The sequence below is a fragment of the Sinohyriopsis cumingii genome, chromosome 12, assembly GCF_028554795.1.
Source record: "Sinohyriopsis cumingii isolate HCF-2022 chromosome 12, ASM2855479v2, whole genome shotgun sequence".
NCBI lineage: Eukaryota > Metazoa > Mollusca > Bivalvia > Unionida > Unionidae > Sinohyriopsis > Sinohyriopsis cumingii.
The window spans coordinates 109,447,273-109,470,117 of NC_142972.1; the positions used below are offsets into that span (position 1 = coordinate 109,447,273).

At 35.1% G+C, this 22,845-nt stretch overlaps 1 protein-coding gene across 1 annotated transcript in view; it reads left to right on the forward strand.

Moving 5' to 3' along the window:
• The first annotated feature begins 509 nt into the window (after window positions 1–509).
• Window positions 510–22,845, forward strand: part of LOC149787237 (uncharacterized) — a 34,082-nt gene continuing 11,746 nt past the window's right edge. Inside the window, exon 1 of the mRNA XM_089978359.1 lies at window positions 510–640. Coding sequence (XP_089834485.1) covers window positions 557–640 — 84 coding nt within the window. The 5' untranslated portion in view covers window positions 510–556. The remainder of the gene's footprint in view (window positions 641–22,845) is intronic.

Consider the following 22,845-nt stretch of genomic DNA (forward strand, 5'->3'; position numbering starts at 1 on the left):
TCTCTCTCTCTCCACAGACCTCCCCGTATTCTCTCTCAAATGCATGAGAGAGATGAAAGGGGAAAGCAGAGATGATTTCGATGAAATTATGTACGATTCATTTAGAAGACGGACTCTCTATATGACTCTCTTAATAAACTTTTCATTATGTTATTAAATCGCTAATGATTAATCAGTGGAAATTCAACTCAGATTTAGAGACTATAGAAGCAATAGTCTACTGTTGAAACAACCTAATATTGCAAAATAATATTAATGCGCTCTTGGGCGGACCACAATCCACGTTGCCGGTTACCTACCTGGTAATGGAAACTGCTCACTACGTACTGGAAACACCAAATGTATTGCCTCCATTCGGTTTTTGTGGCTTTGTTGATAGCGTACTGGACTTGCGGCCAGAAGAGCGAGTGTTATCTTTATATAAAACACCAAAATATCAACCCAAACACATTGGCCGTTTGACTTTTAAAACATTTTCACACCTTATATTACTAATATTTATTATTATTATTATTATTATTATAAGTTTATCTACGACGAAGCTGAGAATGCTTTGATGGAGAAGATCAAGAGGACATATGTTGGTGTTTCGCATACCGGTGAACCCTTTTCAGACGCTTTTGACAGCTTCCAAAAAAAGGTATATTCATTTGCTTTATTTTGAGCTCTATTTCTTTATTATTTCTCTCGTGTGAACAATTACTTGTAATATTTCTTGTTCACAAGTTGACGAGAGATACAGAGACAGGATGGGGGAGAGGGAGAGGGAGGGAGAGTAACCTGATGCAAAGAAAACGCGTATTCTTTCTGAAAGCTCAGTTCGGAAGGTGTCTGTTTGATCTTAGTTTGTGTAATCTTTCATTACTTCCATTTTGTTTTTTGTTTTTTTGTTCTCTTGTGTTATTGAAAAAATTTCAATTTATCCCCATTAAAATAGAACAGACCTCTTATGGTGCCTTCATATAAGTGCTGCCTGGACAATGATTATAGTGTAAGAGATTCGTGTCATTTTATAAACTGAGGAGTGTGGGAAGATCAATACATTAAGTGACTAAGGCACCGTCATATGTCCTTTTGATCTTTCAGGGCTTAAGCATTGTAAATATTATGGTGCCCCCCCCCTCCCAACAAAATGTGAAACAAAAACGAAAACATAAAGGTACAGAAATAATCAAAATGCTTATACATGCAGATCGAAATGGTCATATATAATTTATTCGGTTTTTTCATCATTGTTGAAGTGTTTGGTGCCCTTGTTGGGCTGGTGCTCTAAGTACATGCTTAGTGTGCTTCATGGGTAATCTGGCCCTGGATTAAGGTCATGTGTAGACTATTGCTTCTGACCGGGAAAAAAACTATTGAATAGTGATTCACGCTATGTGGGGACTATTGCCATTGACGGAAACCCCACTTGAACAGATGCGCTGTAGATAAACAACTGAATGATAGCGCGCAGTCCAGCGCACCTGGTGGTAATATGCTATATTTGAATTTATTATGTCTGTTGGAAAGCAAATATACGCGATATTTTCCAAATATCTTATACAATTAATTTTACACTACAATGCAAGAAATATATATTATAAACAAATGAGAGTGAATGCCACTCATTTTCTTCAATCCCATTTCATCATTTCTTACCTTGCTCTAGTTCATATTGACGCTTTTTATATCTCCTCCCTTCACTACAAAGGAAGGCTTCATTTTTATATTTCTATTTTCTTTCATGTTCATTTTCATGTTAATATCATTTCCAAACACATGATGACTTTACGTACAGCTTCAGTTGTTGCTTGAATCTCTCTCTCTCTCTCTCTCTCTCTCTCTCTCGTAAAATTCAACAACTTAGTTTATTTCCCATGAGCACAAAGTGGAAATTTAACAAGAACTCACAGTATTGTGAATTAAATCCCAAATAGTCCTATAAGTTCAAAAAAAGTACAGAATATTCTGAACGAATTCCATTGGTACTCCGAATGAATTCTAAACTTTAATTTGCTGATGTACCAAAATCATGGAATAGTGTTGATGGGCTAACGGTCTTTACGTATCGCAGTAATTTAATCCAAAATGTTTTGAATCAATTTACAATAGTCCACAAAGAGTGATCTAATCCCAAATTCAAAGAGCACTTAGTCATTACAATGAATAATTTTTATAACTAAGCCCACCCAACTTAAATATAAACACAACTAAAAGGCTCCACTCTTTGTATGAATGAGTAATTCTGATGTAAACCACCTTTAATATAAAAACTAAGACGCAGTAACAGATCCAGAATGAAGGTCATTTTCTCATCAAATTCATAAACAGCATCACTTATAGAAACGTCCGAGGTCAAAAGGCCAAGTAAACATTTTTACCTACAAGTGACATTTTCATAATTTATGACCTCCAATCATAGACAAAAATTAGCCATGTTTTATGTTCTTTATTTTTAAAACAAAAACGTTAGGCAGGTAGGCTAAAACTCATACCCACCATTATGGACAAAGTCAATCCCACGATATAAATTAAATGTAGATAACATCTAATGATGGACAAATTAAATATACATAACAATATCATGATATTGAAGGATGTAATTGAGATTCTTTTGTTATTATCTCACGGTTGCTTATTGTTCAATGTGTCGGTTGATATTTTCTGCCCCTTTCGTTCCAAAACCTTTAACAAAGCTATTCGTCATTGCATATTCTTACCGTAAGGTGTAATAAAAATTCATCATATTCTTTAAAATAAGCTTATTATCGCAACTAGTATTAGGATATTTGACTTGTTCAGACATAAGGTAGAGGCATTACACGTGACCTTAGAGGGAGGATCCTAATTAAGATTAACAAATCATCGCCAATTTTGGAAATGTCGGAATGTCATCTTAAAAGTAGTGAACACTACTACGATTACAGACATTGGAACTTTGTAGTGTATACCCTCATGATCGTCGCATACTCTAAAGTTGTTTGGTCCATCACTGTTGATGAATGATGATCAGATAATAGCAAGCGTAAATAATTCGTATTTTTTTATAATACATTGTTTAGGAAATTGCTTTTGCATACAAATGTTGATATGTTGTTAAATGATTTCTTGATCAAGTTGTAATATCTATACTCTGGAACACAAACCAAGTTCAACCCTTACACCAAATGAGGAATCGTAAAAATATGTTACTGCAATAATGTGGGGTGTTGCGTAGTAGATGATGAGATATTGATTTTTACCCTATAAACTTTTGACTTTTGTCTGTCTAAAACATTTGATCATAGAAACATGTTTAACCCCAAAAACAATTTTGACCATGTAATTACTTTTAACCGAAAAAAACTTTTCATTCCAAAATGCTATATCTTTGTTAAACCAATGGAGAATTTTAACATAGGATTATTGTATAACACCCACATGGTTCACCAATATAAACCCAAGGGCTAATATTAATTCCCGTGTGACCCATTGAGGCTCATACAACTAGTTATATAGTATCAAAGTCTTTTTTCCATTTATCTTCCAGACCTCATGTATTGTGACATTAACAATATCATAAACATTCAGCATCCTTTCTCTTGTATCAAAATGATGGCAACTATATCGATAATGTTTTATAGATTGCTTGTAGACCAAACTTTGATTAACGTATTTGAACTATACTATATTGGTAAAATTTTAAATTTTGCCAATTTTCATTTTCTTTGTAGGCTTATGCGATGCTGATAGTAATTTTTTGTTATGCATTGAAAGTTTTCGTTTTATGCAGTGAAAGCTTAATATGTAATTAAAAACATGCTCTGAATCTACATGCAAGATTAAAAAAGTCATTTATCTTTTGCTTTTAAAATATGTTCCATATCATGATATTTTCAATGATTTAGTACAATATCTCATTTTAACCTTCGTTGCAGCTTATAATTCTGATATATTACTTATCTTGTAACACGATCTGGCCATGAATTCCAAATAAATTGTCAATTTTAAACTGATTTGCAAAGAATATAGTTTACACAAATGTTCAGTAGGAAATATTTGGGGGTGTTTTTCTAACGAATAGAACAGGGGGATGGTGTATGTTTATTCAGTGAGTGACATGTCTGCTTGCCTAACAACCTCCCACTAGCTGCTTTCAAAGTGACCATAATTTAACAAATATGATAAGGATTTTACATTCTGTTTCAAGAGGTATTTGCCTGAGGTTTAAAATTAATAGTTTTTTTCCTTCAATTTCGCTTCTTTTGTATACCATGGAACCAAGTAATTTAATGATTTGAACAGGTACCATGCATTTTTATGAGACATATGTATGTATGTATGTATGTATGTATGTATGTGTATATATATATATATATATATATATATATATATATATATATATATATATATATATATGCACATACATCTACATATATGTATGTGTGTATTTAGAGGGAGAGAGAGAGATTACTGGCACCAAAATACGTAACCTGTGCAAAGAGAGAGATGATCTTGTCTAGGAATTATTGTATATAAAGAGTGTAACTATATCTTTACCTTAATAGACATTTCACTTAAATCTTTCATAATCATTTTTCAAGTCCGGTAAGACATTGGTATCATGTTGATGGACTATTCTAAACTTTTCAGTTTATACAACTTATTGAAATATATTGTTCACATTATTAACATTTTCATTTAACGTTTTGATTCAAGATAGTTTTCATTATCATATAAATTCATCGACGACGAATAAAGATACCAATTCAGTCTTAGTTTGCTTGGGCTGAAACCAAAAACAAGTAGCAGAGAAAAATATATATGCATATATGGCATATATTTTGAAAGAGTTATTTCATGTTTAATTGTTATTATGTTTCACCATATAGACGGAATACTACTTTAAACTCAGTATTAATTGGCTACAGGATGAATAAAATGACTAATTATGCACTCACATTTTCAGTTTCATGAGCATGTTTGACAGATGTGGCTTGAATGTACAAAAATGTCAATTCATATTACATATCAGTAATGATGCAAATACGATTTTCTGTCTATCGCACCCTACGGCTATTTAATTAAGTCTGTTTTCAGTATGTCCCAATTTTAAATTGTACCATCGATGACATAGTTACCAAATTTCAGTTCAGTATCATTTACTGCCCTACGTGCAATGGATGACAGTTGTTCAATGATATTTAGCGCCATTTTTCAGCGCATGAGAGACTATCGTGGCGGCCAGTATAACTGGTGGAGGAAGAACCCGTGAAAATCCCAATAAGAACTATCGACCCACGGGAAGCCACTGGCTAACTTTCTCACATACCAACATTGGACTGGAAGAGAGGACTGGAATCAACGTGGTCAGAGGTGAAATGGTAGTGATCAGTAAAGGCGAACGCTTTAGACCACTTGGCCACCGGGAGCCCTAACAATGTATCACAGATTTGGCTAAATGAGGAAAGATCACGTAGGACAAGTATTATTAAAAACAAGAAAACATTCAACAGGATTACAATGCTCCAAATATAGTATTCATATATAAAACATATTCATCGAATAAAAGTGAAACTAAAGTGGAGGAATCATGAAATCAGTTATTGTTATCAAATGGCTGATTATAGGTAATATATTTGATGAACAATGTACTCTAATTAAATTTCCCGCGATTGCATCATGATATCAACAATCCAAGTCATGCAATGCGATTTCAATCTTTAAACATTACATCTTGATATCTATTTGACTAATTTAAACAAACAAAAATTGTGTAATAGTAAAAAATATTTTTTACTGTATGTATTATAGTGTACAGTTTAGAAACAGGATTTTTTTTTCAAAATTAGAGAGGCTATGTCAGTTCTTAGTTGAAACAAACAATAAATACTTGTATTTATTTTCAAGATCGAGGGGACAGACCATTGATAATGATTTGTCGGTAAAGTGTGTGTGTGTGTGTGTGTGTGTGTACACTGCTATGTAATCAAGGAAATTTGTATAGAGGACATCTCATTTACATCAATTAGGAAACAAGCACCAATATTTTTATTTAACAAAAGAAGTCAGAAGCCCATAGAAAAGCTTCACTTTCGATGATATCAGCCAACATTATGAAACTATATTTCCAACAAAGAAGTTTTTGATTTTATAACTGTCTTTTGTATGCAACGAAACTTAAAACGGCTTAAGTTTGATTTGTGAGATTTATTTAGCACCAGCTACTAAGGTACATTTGTAATCATTATTAACAAACTAAAATCTTAAATTCAGTAAAAATTATATATATATATATATATATATATATATATATATATATATATATATATATATATATATATATATATATTCATTTTAAATTTAGTAAATAGCTGCACCATTGTCATATTTTTATTTTAAATTTAGTAGATAGCTGCACCATTGTCATGACAATCAGTACATGAACACAACCACCACACGGGTAATATACCACATATGAAGAAACGTAGAGAGGCGGTGAAGCAAAAATCGACAAATGTTCAATAGAGTTCCATCATTTCTATGATTATTCCTGAATGATTTGATCTTCAACGTGGCACTGTACAGTTAATCAGAACGTAACCAAATAAACCAAACTTGAAATCAAGTAACAATCTAAACAAGCTTCTTCTCGATTCTTTTCCTACGTCTTGTAGAGTTTTGTGTTTCGTTTAAGTTTCTCCAAATATCTAATGACCCTAAACCCTGAATCATGGCTATTACGTTTTCCCGATCGTTTCAGTGTTGGGTTCTGTTGTGACGCGGAAATGTATTGAGAAATATGTCAAATATGAGGTAGTGCGACATAGATATAGTAGGAAAATATTGCGACTAGAGCCGGTAGTATGTATATAAGGTGGGGAAGTTGACCATTCATAAATACCTATTTCTTATGTCCTTGTTTTAAAATCACTCTCCATATGTCTTTAATGTTGTCTTTATATATAATATGAGCGGCATCATTTGGTTGCACCATTCATTGGAATTACAATGTGCTCCTTGACTTGGAAATAAAATATTATTCAAAGATTATTGTGAATTCATTCAGAGGAGTTTTTGTTTTTGAACAATGTCATTATAATACGACTCCTGACAATTAAACACATTTAAGGATATTGGCACATGAGCACATTCTAGGACATGGCACTCATTCGGAGCACTCTGCATTTCTGAACTTATGATATAACGTTTTAAGATTATTTTGGATTTTATTCACTATGTTGTAGGTTCATCTTCATGTTTCGTTGTTTAATTTAGATGATTAAATTATTTCTTACCTTTGTTGGTTTCGTTTCTTTCTGTTACTTAGATTAAGACCACAAAGTCGAATCACAAATTCGGGGTTCGTCCGGAGTACTATTTATTTTAGTAACTTTTCAGAGGAATTTGATTTTGTTTATTAAATTAAAATTATTTCAATCGGAATTTTTAATCCCTGGTTTATAAAGTTAACATATTTGAAAAATGTGTTGTGAAATCCAACAAACCTTTACAATGCCAAAGGAATGTGTTCTAATCCGACCCAGGAAGGGTTAGAATCATTAAAGAAAGTTGCTGAAGCTTGCTTCTATGTCTTTAGTAAAAGCCTCTTTTGTAAAACAAGAATAAGAAACATTTTGATACACTATTTTCGCGTTAAATAATTTTTTGGATAAAATGATTTGGGTTTAATTTGTAGGTCTTTATTTGGCTCTAAAAAGAAATGAAAAGAACTGCATTAAAAATCATATTTAAACAGAATTAAGAAATGTAAGCTTCGGAAAGAAATCTTGGAAATCCAAATTCAAACGAGTATGAGAGACAAACGCAATTGCAGAATGAAGTAAGGGAGAGGGAGAGAAAACAGAAGACAGACAATATAAATGCAATTCAAAAAGTGGAAAGAGAAAAAGAAATTCGCATTCAAATAAATCAAAAAGAAAGAGAAAGAGAAAAGAGGAAATGCATTGCAAATGAAAAAGAGAAAGAGATACAAAGTAGGAGAGAGGAAATGGAGAGACAGAAATAAAAGGAAGAGAGGGAAATACATATGCAAAGAGATAAAACGAAGAACGGGAAATTCAGTTTAGACTAAAAATATTAGAACTGGCAATTGGAAAGCATTCCCACTTTTACACACATGTTCAGGTTTTGATGTTACCATAACTATCAGGTTAGCACCCCCTTGTAAGGAAGAAAAGAATTAGGTCAGTAATTCAGCAGCAGGGAAGTTCTACAGACCCCCTGGCACAGACTAAAATAAGCCTCCCAAACAAACTTTCTCCGTAGAAGCCTCAGAAAGCAGAAATAACGCCTCCTACGCAAATTAATCCGCAAAATTTCAACCCAAAGTGCATTTTCAGGTATAAAAAAAAACAGCATTTTTTGGGGGGGGGGGTATTGTAAAATTTGTTTGTGCCATAATTGAATTATGGTGGGTTGCAATTTTATGAGTAAATCTGATCAAGACCGATTCGATATCTACTACGCGGATCATGAAGATTAATCGTGACAAATCCGTGTGGTGTTGCCTGAGCGTTACTGAAAAAATTTTTGAATTTATTTATGTCCATGTCGCCGTTGCACCAAGTTTGATGAATATTTCTCAGAGTGTGAGTATCAACGCCATTAAATACCGATAAAATATTACAATTATCTCTAATCACCTTTGGAATTTGCGTATATCGCTGTGTCACGTAAATCACATCGGTGTTCTTGTGTCGGCCACGCGAGAATATCCTAGCTGGGTTAGTTTGTTTATCCAGCATCACATCATCGAAAACAACAAGATTATTAGTATCGCCGTCTAAACTTTCCACTGATGGAGTTTCATTGATATCCGTTATAAATTCTATTGTGCCATCCTCAGTATTATCGCTAAATTCCTTCAGTACTTGATAACATCGCTGATCATCAACGGATGGCGCAACTAAATACAATTTATCCCATTTTAGCCATCTCATTATCAAATTTAGCAATAACTGCGTTTTTCCAGATCCCGACGGTCCAATAATTATCATTCTTATCGAATTTGGTAATGCTGAAGTGTGTTTCACTTGCTCGCGTTTTTTCGTGGCTGAAAAATCAATTACATTCATGTTATTAGAATATTATGGATTCATATTGTGTTAAGTGTCGCACTCGAACTGCTACGCTAAATCCAATCGAAGTTGTTACACGCAACAACAGGAATGCTATCAAAGGTGAATGTGCGGTTTGTGGTACAATCAAATATAGATTCGTTAAAAAAAAGATAGAAGAACCGGAGGAGATATTACCGCCTCCTTAACAAATCTGCCAGGATTGCCTTGGGCGAAATATCCCGGAGAGAAACATCTGCCAGGATACAACTATTGCGGACCTGGTACAAGGCTAGATATAAGACTTAATAATAATAATCAACCAAATCCTGGTGAAGAACCAGTAAATGCTATTGATAACGCATGCTACTATCACGATCTCGCATATCGCAGTGGAGATTTAGAACAACGACATCTCGCTGATGTGAAGCTAATTCACGCAATAGACGCAGTACCTAATAAAAAATTCAAAGAAAAATTGGCAACTTGGTTGATAAAAGGAGCAATGAAAGGTAAATTAGTTCTCGGTGCTGGTAAATTATAATGGAGCAGATATATTATTCTCCGCGAGGATTTTGGAAAGGAAAATCAGCAATTGCCAAACTTGCCAAGGCCGCAAAAGTAAAACACTCCACCGCTGCATCATGGTTATCAAAGCAAGCTGTTTGGCAAATTTATCTTCCTCCGCCTAAGAAAATACCATATGCGAGTTTCTCTGTCAGCGTCCCTAATGAAGTTCATCAAGCCGACTTAATGTTTCTTCCTCACGATACCGTTAATGGAATCACATACAAATATGTGTTAACTGTTGTTGATATTGCTAGCAGATACAAAGAAGCAGAACCATTATCGAATAAAACAGCAACGGAAATAGCAAATGCATTTGAGAAAATTTACTCTCGATCTCCACTAACATGGCCGAGTCTTCTTCAAATTGATCCAGGACGAGAATTTCTTGGCGCGGTTACTTCATTGATGAAAAAGAATAACGTTAAAATTCGGCGTGGCGTAGTTGGTGTTCATCGCAATCAGGCTATCGTTGAAAGATTCAACAAAACACTAGCGGAAAGATTATTCGGATATCAGTACGCGAGAGAATTTATCCAAGATAAACGATCTCACGATTGGGTAACAAGATTACCTCACGTGATTAACGCACTAAATAACGAAGTAACACGAACAATATCAATGAAACCCGCAATTGCAATTACAAAAACAAATATACCACTAAAGCGAAGTTCAATAATTTCGCCGGTGTTAGGTAGTGTCACGGTTAGATATTTATATAAAGAAGGAGAAGCCGAGGGTGGCAGAAAAAGAGCAACCGATCCAAACTGGAGTGTTACAACACATAAAATATCGGCAGTAACAAGATCATCAGGAAGACCAGCAATTTATTTTCTAGATTCATTAGCACCACAACGAGGATTTACCAAAGAGGAACTACAAGTAATTCCAAAGGATACTCAATTACCGCCATCTTCGTTAATGTGAAATTTAATTCTACCCAACTGAGATAATTTTCTTACTCGAGACACGGCTAGATAAACTAAATTTGACCAGGAAATTCTATCATCGACAATCCAGACTTGACCATCTACTGTTAATCCCTGTGACGAGTGAATCGTTGCTGCATATCCGAGTTTCCACGGCGATCTTTCTGCGCTTATCGCATCATTGACAAGATTAATATCAACGAAAATAATATCGTTCAAAACCATTATTTTTTCTTCTCCGCACGGCAAAGTAACATTAATATTTTGTTTTCTAGTATCAGCGGGCCTATAGCATAATGGTACCGGCAACGTTGGAAATTTCTCATAATGAAGTTTGAATAATATTTCCTGAATATTATCACGAACAATTTTTCTGCTAGCCACAATCAAATGATCTGGACGCCACAAGGATAGAAAATTATCCATCGAAGTCTCGTCAATTATTTTTCTCATCACATCACATTGAAACTTATTAGGTTGCAATCGAATCATTTTTTTAAACTCAGTTAGTAAATTATCATTAGATCTATAATCGGCATCAATCTCTTCATAATAATCCACAAAGTTTCTGAGCCATCTATGAGGAGATTCACCATCAATAGGATCAGGTTGACCATGATCTCCGCACATTATCACTGCAGTATTTTTTTCTTCCAACCAACTTAGGAATGATTTTAGTATAACTAAATTTACTGTGCAAATTTCATCAAATACTATAATCTTGTTGATATATTTGTTTCCCATTCGAGCCGGATCCCATAATCCACCACTGTACTTGAAATAACTGTGATACGTGCAAGAACTAACGCCACGCTGCTTTATTTCTCTTGCTAACCTGTGAGTTGGAGTTAACACTATCATATCAGAGTTTGAAAATAAGTTTATCGCTCGTGTGGTTTTACCACTACCGCCAGGACCATTCAGATAAACGAATTTGTTTCGTGAAATCGGATCAAACGCAGATGATGCTGCTGATACTTCATCGCATTGGTCTTTATGAAACTTATCGCAATCTTCTACATCAGCGTCTTCACAATAATCTAGAATATCCTCATTCTTTATTCTCCAAGTTCCCCATGAATCATTAGTGATTAAATTTTCCAACCTACACTGATATTTCTTATCGATATAAAATGAATCCGTTGCAACCCTTACCGCGATATCGGCAAATTTATTTATCATCGACAATAAATTAATACTCACATAAGCGAGCATCGATGATCTTAGATGAGTATACTGCGCTGACTCTCCATCGAGATAACTAATCACGGTACCTAGTTTCGTTCCATCAATAATAATATTTTCTCTATTGCAAAATATTCCACGCGATACTGTATCAGCAATAATAAAATCCATCTCAGCATCATTGATGAATAATCTAGCGTGTCTGTGCTTATGATCAACTGATCCTCCTTGAGTGAATTTACCAATTATTTTTCTTCCAATATCTTTCGCGTTCTCACAATCTGTGGGTAACCACACTTCAGTTTGTTTCCTATAGGATATAATTGCTTCACTCACTATCAGCGATAGTAACATCGACGAATCCAACATATATCTCAACAGCACTATGGGAACCCATCTGCGTTGAGATAAATGCCGACCAAACCAAATATAGCAAATCCTATGCAAATTCTCAGCAAGTTCGAACGAAGTAACATGAGCGAATCCTGTCATAACAAAATCGGGTAATGGTCCGTTGATTGCAACTCTCGTCATCTCGTTGGTAGGATGACCGAATTTAACAAAGTAATCTGCACAATCACCATATCCAAGGAAACTTCCAGGATAGCACGCGCTCATATCAACTGAAATCATATCTTCGAAATAATATTTGGTATTCCACAATCCTCCATGACCGTATTCGATACAACTAAGTTGAATATCATTAAGAAACTCATTCCTTGTGGGTTTCCACGAATTTCTTTCTCTCGCGGCATGAGCGGCAACAGATGGAACAGTAAAGCAATTTGTCAGCAACTGATCTGGATTTGACGAATATTTCTCCGCGATATTTTTCATCGATTCATGTAATATTTCATCACGGTAAATATCTCCGCGTGGCAAGATAAATTGATCATATCTTTCTTCGCTTGAGAATAACCAAACCGATATTGGATCAGATGCGGCTAATAATTTGATATATCGGAACATTGCATCAGAATTGTCTTTTGCGCCATCCGTGGAAAATTCCGCGGGATAGAATTTAACAACACGATCCTTCGGGAATATCATCACTGACTGCGACCACGCATGTGAATTATGATCAACGATTTCGATTGGTGTTCCTCGAGAACTATATGGTGAAGAATATAATATTTCACCCGATAGCGTTTTAACCGTAATAGGAAATTTAAGTTTCTTGCTCAGCGCAGCAACATCATCAATCGATGCGCCATCAGCAACTGTCTTTGCCCATGAATTAATTTTATCCAATCTCAATTGGGTCAGACCAGATCCGCGACGAGCGTTTTTCATATGCTCGATAACTCGCTCAGCCACGCAATTTATCATCGGAGATTCTTTCATCGCAGGTAAATTTTTCGCGTCAGGATTATTATTCAGCCGATAAATTCCATACACTACAGCACTAGAAGGATAAGCTCTAGCGTAATAAGGACCATCAATCCCTAGTAACAATCCCGGCTTCGAATTCTTATCAAGAATGACATTTTTCTTACCGCCGCGCACTGGATCTCGTTTGTCGCGAATAATCCAAGTATCATCAGGCATTTGCGCAATAAATTTTATTCCAAAGATAAATCGCTCTTCTTTGTGTGAATTTTTTATATGCTCGATTATCTTCTTCGCTCGTTCCAAATTCATAGTAGCATCAATGAAGTTAGTTTTCCAAGTTGACCAGGTATGAATCGCTCCATCATCAAAAAATTCCTTCTTCGCACGATCAACTTCAGGAACAATAAATTCTGCCTCATCAAGATCAAATAAATCCATTATTATATTTTAGACAAATATCTAATTATAATAATGAAGCAATGTGCGTGGATAATAGTTGGATCAACAAAATCATGTGACAAATCTTGCAGAGGTGAATATTGCGGCGCTCATATATACGAAGTTCGACGAGGCAACAAAGGACCACAACGATGTTTGGTTTGCCAAGTTGGCATTCGAGGAAAGACTCGATTATGTTTTTCTTGTGGTGGAAAGAAATATCGTGAGCTGCGGAGATATTATGAAAAGAAATCTTTGTCAGTAATTTCTTGTGAAGAAGATTATATTAATCGTTTCAAAGCAAATTATGATTTAGAAGTATAAAATATAGTATATGAATCACAAATCAACGATTCCTATGAGCGAATATAAATCACATCCTACCATTGATGATTATGAAGCATCCAAGGATGGAAATGTGAGACACATCAGAACGAAGAATCTTGTTGGTAATATTAATATGAATGGATATCTCAAATTCACAATCAGCAAAAATAATAGGCGAAGAAAAACAAATTACTTCGTTCACAGATTTGTGTTCGAATGTTTCCATGGACTCATCAGAGACAATTTGGTTATAGATCATATCGATGGAAATAAACTTAATAATGAATTAACTAATCTTCGAGCTGTGACTCAGAGTGAAAATTGTTCCTCGGGTAACACTGGAAAACATCCGAAAGATGCCAAGTCAGTTAAGTCGGTAAATCAAGAAACAAATGAAGAAATTGCATTTGAGTCGATATATGCTGCTGCGAAATTTTATGAAATTACTCCAGTATCGATATGGCGAGTAGCGGAGGGAATAAACCACAGAACATTTTCCTACAATCTCGGTGAGTGGATCAGATTCTTCTATGTTCCAATAATATTTGATGATGATGAAGAATAATTAAATACTACAAAATTAGTATAATGGACGAAGAAATAATAAACGATATTATGGGAGAGATTAATAGTTTGAAAAGAAAAATAGATCTCCCATCGGACCTTGATGTGAATAAAATCAGATCAGAATTCGAAACAATTATTCTAGGGAGACTCGAATATAAATATACCCTGCCGTCAGAATATAAATTAATAAAGAAGATCCAAATCGCGATGTATCAATCACTTGCGACAGTCAGCGATGATCACATCGAGGATTTTGTTAAATTATCAACGCTAGTAGAAAAAGCTAGATTAATTTTATCCGACGCATATGAATCAAGGAAAATCACAAGTTCTCGTGTCAGACAACTGAAAAAACTTGTTGATGAGAATAAAGCAAGAGAATCTCTGATTCCTAAGACGGCATAAATTTACAAAATAAAAAAAAAGATTAATTTTGAAAAATTCTTCTGGGTTTTATTTATTTTTTTCGTTTGTTTTTCCCTGGGATACAGATTTAAAAATCAAAAACTTTCGCTTACGATTTTACCAACAAACTAATACTCAGCGTTTCTCCGCGAATATCAAGTAAATTTCCATCTTGATTTGTTAGTTTGAAATTTATTCTTGATAATAATCGATTATGACAGCGTAGGTAAAACGGATTAACCGGCTCCTTTATTATCAAGTAACCAGGAGAGACGTTAGGAGAGAATGTGTATAATACAAATCCCTGCTCCGCTCTTGATATTGCAGGATCAACATTATAGCTACCTTCTACAACATCAGCATGAAGATAAACAGCGATAACTTCGGTTATATTAACTATCCCAGGAGAAATATGTCTTCCTTGTCCAATTCCATCATTATCATGCATCAAGACTGATTCTGCTTGTGATTTCTTCTTAACCCACGCGTCGTGTAATTTAGGAAATAACCTATCGACTGTATCAGCGACAAATTTTCTCATCTCATCAACGTTATAGCCGGGAAACTTATAATTTGGCAACGTCCTCTCGGTTAGATTATGTCGTTGCATAAATGCGTTAATAATAAAACCCATACCAAAAACGGCGCTGTTTTGTATATAGCCCGTTGCTAGGTTGTTAATAAGTTCCATATCAGCAGCTAATTTATTTATCCGCTCTGTTGTTATTATAATTTCGTTACACGAAGTTTGTACATTAAATACGCACTCTTGGAAATAATGTTCCAGTAGATCTTTTTGTCCTTCGTATTTGTCGATAATTTTAACAAATAATATTGTAATGCTATCCTCGAACAAATCTAGCATATAAACCGATCCTGATGAAAAATCAAAACTCGCCTTAGTTTTTTCATACTGATCAATATAGTCCAAGTCAATTCCGTGGTAGTTTTTTTCATTGCTGATAAAGTCGGTTTTCTTTGGTTCTGGTGTTGTTATTCTACCAGGCGGAATATCAGGCCAGCCTAATACCGACCTGATAGATGAACGGTAAATATCTACCATGTATGGCGATTTTACTTCAATGATTGATGATAACGTTGGTTCATGTGTTGATATCTTTATTCCTGGATGAGCATCGCCAGTAATATTCGATATTCTGTTGTTAAATTCTTTATCAATTTGTTCAATCTCATAGCTGCCAGTTGGTATACTAACGACAAACCAACTAGGAGTTCCATCGGCGTGTTTCTTATCAGCAACAACAAGTGAATTGTTTGATAATAATTTACCAAATGATTTTGATCTAATATTAGGCCAGCTATTATAAACACGAAGTTGTATCAATGCCATTTCCTTGACGCTAATTGGAGTTGGAAAACTAATACTAAATTCTGGATTAGTTGAGCTTAGTGATATTAACGTTGTTGTCGGCGGTGTTGTGTTTGTCACTATCTGGACTAACTCGGACATTATTATTATTCATTTGTTCAATCTCCGAGTAGATGTTGATCATCGAATAAAATTCTATATCGGATATAACTCCATCGTTGAGACTTTCGGAAATCAGCGATGATAACTTCGAATATGCGTCATTGATCTTAGTTAGTTTGTTTTTGTACGATAATAGTTTCTCACTTGTGCACGAAGATATTTTTCTTGCAATGATATTGAGAACGCCAGCTATCGTTGTTGTTGATGAAATTATTATCGTTGCTACGATCGGTGCGATTGTTGTTACCACGGATAAAACAATACCCGCACCGGCGATTATTGCTGATGCGGTATAAACAACAACATCAATAGTAACTAATCTGCGCTGGTATTTCTTTATTTTTATTTGATACTCGTCTATTTGTTTTTTTAGCGAATCTTGCCATGATCGCGCAAGATTATATCGATAATCCGATGCGGTCATTATTAGTTATTTATCTAGCCAATTCTTAGTAAATTTTCAGCTAGTTGGTTGGGGTTTCCCTATTTCGACAACTATTGTTGATGGAGGAATTTCATGCCATGTGGCTAAAAATTCGAAAATTACAAAATAAAACACTTGTCCCGTGGTGGTTCTATCCGGCGGTGTTAATCTGAAAGTCTCAGTATCATTTTTGTTCATGGAAATAACAAAAAATCCAGGATAATATTCACAAATGCTGTATTTGACAGCCTTCACGCTAAGTTTTGTTTTTCCGGCGAGAATATATATTCGATAAATACCTTGTATCGGCGCGGTAAAAGAAAAAGAATCATTTTCAGGCGTCCAGATAAGATCTTGCGCCCCCAACACAAATGACACGTGGCAAGATAAATTATCTGCCACTACTTGATCTGGTATATTAAATTTCGAAAGTTTATTAATTTTCAATTTTGATAGTTTTGTGTTGATACCTAGAATTTCTTTGTCGTACAATGTCGTATCAACTTTTTCACTTATTGCTGTATTTACCTTAGCAATTTCTTCGTTGATAGATTTTACTCTCTCGTCAAGATCGTCGTGTGATATTTTATCGACCTTTCCATTAATGATTTGACGTATCACGGAAATTTCTTCATTAATTTTGATAATATCCTCGTTGATTTTTTTTGTTTTCTCGTCAAGAAAATTATGTGATGTTTTATCAACTTTTTTTTCCATTACGGTATTTATCTTGGTAACATCTGCGAGAATACCAGTAACATCATCGCCGATTTTCTTCGTTCTTTTTAGGAGATTATCATGTGATGATTTATCAACTTTTTGATTTGCTAATCCACGAACTGTTTCAACGTCGCTGTTGATTTTGGCGATATCTTCAACGATTTTCTTTGTTTTCTCGTCGTGTGATGATTTATCAACTTTTTGATTAGCTAATTCACGAACCGCGTTAATATCATCGTTGATGGATTTTGTTTTCTCGTCGTGTGATGTTTTATCAACTTTCTGAACCATTGTGGTATTTATCTTTGTAACATCGGCGAGAATGTTAGTAACATCCCTGGTTGTTCTTGTTAGTTTTTCACCAAGATCATTATGTGATGATTTATCGACTTTCTGCTGTGTTAATCCACGAACTGCTTCAATGTCCTTACTAACCTTAATAATATCATCACTGATTTTCTTTGTTTTTTCGTCGTGTAATGATTTATCAACTTTTTGATTTGCGATTTGACGCATCGCGTTAATATCCTCATCAATCTTCTTTGTTTTTTCGTCGTGTGATGTTTTATCAATTTTTTGATTTGCTAATCCACGAACTACTTCAATGTCTTTGCTAATCTTAGTAATATCCTCGCCGATTTTCTTTGTTTTTTCGTCGTATAATGATTTATCAACTTTTTGATTTGCTAATCCACGAACTACTTCAATGTCCTCATCAATCTTCTTTGTTTTCTCGTCGTGCAATGATTTATCAACTTTTTGATTTGCTAATTCACGAACTGCGTTAATATCCTCATCAATCTTCTTTGTTTTCTCGTCGTGTGATGATTTATCAACTTTTTGATTCGCTAATCCACGAACTGCGTTAATATCAGCAAGAATGTTAGTAACGTCCCTGGTTGTTCTTGTTAGTTTTTCACCAAGATTGTCGTGTGCTGATTTATCGACTTTCTGTTGTGTTAATCCACGAACTGCTTCAATGTTCTTACTAATCTTAGTAATGTCATCGCTAATGGATTTTGTTTTCTCATCATATAATAATTTATCGACTTTCTGCTGCGTTAATCCACGAACTACTTCAATATCATCACTGATGGATTTTGTTTTCTCGTCGTGTGATGATTTATCAACTTTTTGATTCGCTAATCCACGAACAGTTTCAATGTCCTTGTTGATTTGATTGATATTATCATTAATGGATTTTGTTTTCTCGTCGTGTGATGATTTATCAACCTTTTCACTTATTGCAGTATTTATCTTTGTGACATCGGCAAGAATGTTAGTAACGTCCCTGGTTGTTCTTGTTAGTTTTTCACCAAGATCATCGTGTGATGTTTTATCAATTTTTTGGTGCACTAATCCACGGACTGTTTCAATATCTTTGCTGATTTGATCAATATCATCATTGATAGATTTTGTTTTCTCGTCCTTCTGATTCATTAACACACGCATCGTTTCAATATCAGCACTAATTTTCTTTGTTTTATCGCTAAGATCGTCGTGTGATGTTTTATCAGCTTTTTGGAATGTTAGTGAACGCACCGCTTCGATATCTTTGTTTATCTTGGCAATATCATCGTTGATGGATTTTGTTTTTTCAACAAGATCATCGTAATCATCACTTCCACGTAACGATTCGATGTGTTTATTGATTTTTGCAATATCGTCGTTGATTTTCTTTGTCGTCTTGCTAAGATCGTCGTATAACACTTTATCGCCTTTCTTATCCATTGTGGTTTTTATTTCAGAAACGTCAGCGATAATATTAGTAATATCTTCGTTGATCTCTCCTACTTTATCAATGAGGTCATCGTGCAATTCCTGATCAACTTTTTTCTTTGTTAATTGATCTGCGACGAATGAAGTATCAGTTGTTTTCTTTATATTATCATCAACTTTCTTGCTAAGTTGTTTTAAGGTTTCATCGAGTTTTTTAAGATCGTTAGTTAGTTTAGTTAGTTGCTTTGTAAGTTTTTCCTGATCTTCATTGTAGACTGCCTTATCCAACTTTAACAATAATGTCGCTGATAGTTCTTTATCAGATTTTTCTACATCTGCGATATTTGCCTTTGATGGTAAACTTGCGATAATATTAGTAACGTCAGTGATAGATTTTGTTACTGAATCTGATAATTGAGTAAATTGCTTGATGCGTTCGTTATATTCATCTCGGCTAATCATATCAGTTACTTTGACATTGCTAGTTTGTAATCGACCTTCGGTATTTTGAAAAACAGCAATTTCACCAGGATTTATCTCTGCCAACGATAGAAGATTGTTAATGTCTTTCTTGGTTGCAAAATTTGATGTATCGATTTTTTTTTCTTCATCTGTTTCTTCTTTCTTTCTAAAGAGAGATCTACCATAAATGTCAACCATGATATTTATCTACGGTATATTCAAATAAAATTTTGTGATAAGGGCGGGATGATTTTGAAATTGCATCAAGAACGTTAATTGATTCTGGACCGCATATTGGTGGATCGGTTGATGTTTGCGTTGGAAGTGTTGAATACCAAACTGGAAGTTTCAGCGAGGAAATATATTTGAAAAATTCGTTTGGTGGTGCTAGTCCATACGAATCAAAGTAAATGATTTCGCGAGGATTAATCGCGTACGCAACCCAGTGAGTGCCAGGGCCGGAATTTTTATCAAGGTTAATTATTCCTGTCTCAGTAGAGTTTGGTTTGTCCGGTAATTGATCTCGCATGAATACTCCTCTGAAAAATCTTATTTTCTTTTTCTTTGCTTCATTGATTAAATCTAAATTCGATGATGGCGCGATGATCTTAGGCCGGATCAGTACATTGGAGGTCGTCCTAGTCTCAGGCCGGATCCGCGATGGTATTTTTTTTACCGTATCTTCCTCCGGTAACTTTGTCTAATAATTTTTTAACTCCAAATCCAGCCGTTGCTGATAACGCGCCGCTTATCAACGGAGCTAATAACGGTAATAGAAAAGGAAGGAAGCCACCTACCTTGATCATATCTTTCACTGCGCCAATGGAGAGAGTTACATGAAGACCAGAATTCGCTGATCTGGCTTTGGTAAATCGTCCGTGTTGACCTCGTGTCAGTGATAGTTTGTTAGGTCCACCGTGAATCTGATTATTTTTCAAGATTAATTTTAAACCTCTTCGCGCCTTTGTTGCTGCTTGAAGTTTTTTTATCTGACCCGGGGTCAGTGTTACGCTGACGTGTTCGTATGGCATATTAATAATCACTTTATCTAAATTTAGAATTTATCACATATTTTCTACGGGCGCGTCGATGACTCTCATTCTACCACTGATGCCTTCTAGGATCATTGTTCTATCACTAAGAATAACCGCGATGGCTCTTGCCGGTCCTCCAGTGTTAATTCTGGCTTTGAAATGAATATCGACAACCGACTGCTTTACCAAATCAAGATGTTCCAGGGAAAAATAATAGATGGGATAGAGAGTATTAAAATCTAACTGTGATATTTGCAATCCGGTATCAATATTTTGATCGCGACCCATAAAACTTAATAATCGATGATACGCGCGTGCAGTGGAATAATTAGTAAAATTAATAGCTATTTCCTCGGATGGTTCTTGTTGACCGTTTATTCTTAATGATACGTTTGTTGCCCCGAATTGATCAAATATCATGTGACTGTGAGTTTGATCGTATCTATTTGCATTTTGAAGAACAATGAAGATATGCCTGGGCGCTGAAACACCTTGCTGTGACGCAATTCGCCAAGTATATATTCCGTTCATATTAACATCGGAGGAGTCGGTTGTTGTTGTTAGCCAGGACATGATGGATTTTCCTCCTTGATTCATGAATGATAATAATTTTTCTTCTTCGCGAATTGATGGTGTTACTGCTGGCATCCACAAAGTAATTTTAGTTAATGTTACCTTACCAGCATCGCCGGCCACACCCGCCTCTCGCCAAATGGCTCTATCATTACCCGCGGCATCTCGAATAAAGGAAATTGTATGCTTCGCTCCGTAAATAACTTTCCTGAAATGCCGGCAAAATCCAAAAATATGAGACAATGGAATTGCACAAGAGAAATTATTCTCGGCTCCAACTAACATTTTCTTTCGCGTAGCAAATCCAAGATTATAATTTTCAGTTTGATTAATTATCATATTTTCGACAGCAGCAGGGACAGGATTAGGAGCGTCGCGATTATTCGGTTGTCTAACGACAAACGGTTTAAATATCGGTGAATTAGAATTATCCTTAGCAAACATCATACTAGGACCAGCCGATCTGGTGAAATCATCCGAGTATCTTGCTAGGCCTATGATCGTTGTTGCTACATCAACATTTTCAGTGATTGATTCAATCTCTCTTCCATCAATCATGTAAGTGGCACTCTTGAATAATGCCATGATACCGTTATTGACAAATCCAACGTTAAAATCCGCTCCGTAGTTGGTATTATCGGTTTTATTAAGTATCCCAACAACCTCGATATACGCCTCAGATGGAAGAAAATATCTTGTTGTGTCGTGAACTTGAATTTCCTTGCGGTTAGGTGTATTTGGTTCAACTACCTCGTACGAGAAATACTGAAAATCTCGCACTGATGTGTCTCTACCCACAGGCTCGTCCATGTCAAACACTTCATTTGACACTTGTGAAAACATTATTACTAATGATATCGTCTAAAACGAAGACCATCTCCTGAAACAAAACTTGTATTTCCAAGATTTGTGTTTGCAATCTCATGCGCCAGATTTGTGTTTGCAATCTCATGAGCTAGATTTGTGTTTGCAATTTCATGTGCTATATTCGTCTTAGCAACTTCCTGCGCCAGATCATTTATTTTCTTATTTGCTGCTTCATTTATGGTTTTGCTAATTTCTGGTGGCATCTCTCTGGTGATAGGTAATCTGACTGGTTTTTTTTTACGTATTAAATTTAATATTTTACTTTTGACAGCGTTGAATCCTTTACTAGCTAAATTGCCAATACCAGAAACAGCAGTCTCACCAATCTTTCCTATTGCTTTTAATCCTAGTTGTTTGATCACTGGACCAATTTTAGGTGCTACTCGCGTGACAAGACTTCCAATGATATCACCGAGTCCATTGCCGTGAACGTATTTATATACTGGTAATCGAGAATTAACTACGCGGACCTGATTGGGTCTGCGTTGATGTTTGTGAATAATCATATTATTTCAATTATGTTGTTTTAATCGATAAGCTCATCAACAAGTTCTTTATAAACATGAGAATCAATCACGCCACCACGGAATAATCGCTGACAAATATCTGATGCTTCGTTGATTATTTCGTGAGAGTTATTTCCGGCTCGCTTTCCTCCGATTAATACTTCGAGGCGAGATACGTCGTTAACAACACTGTCGGGGCAAACTGAATATCCATATCCTGTTTTTTCGTGATGCATGTGTTTTTCCTTCATAGATTT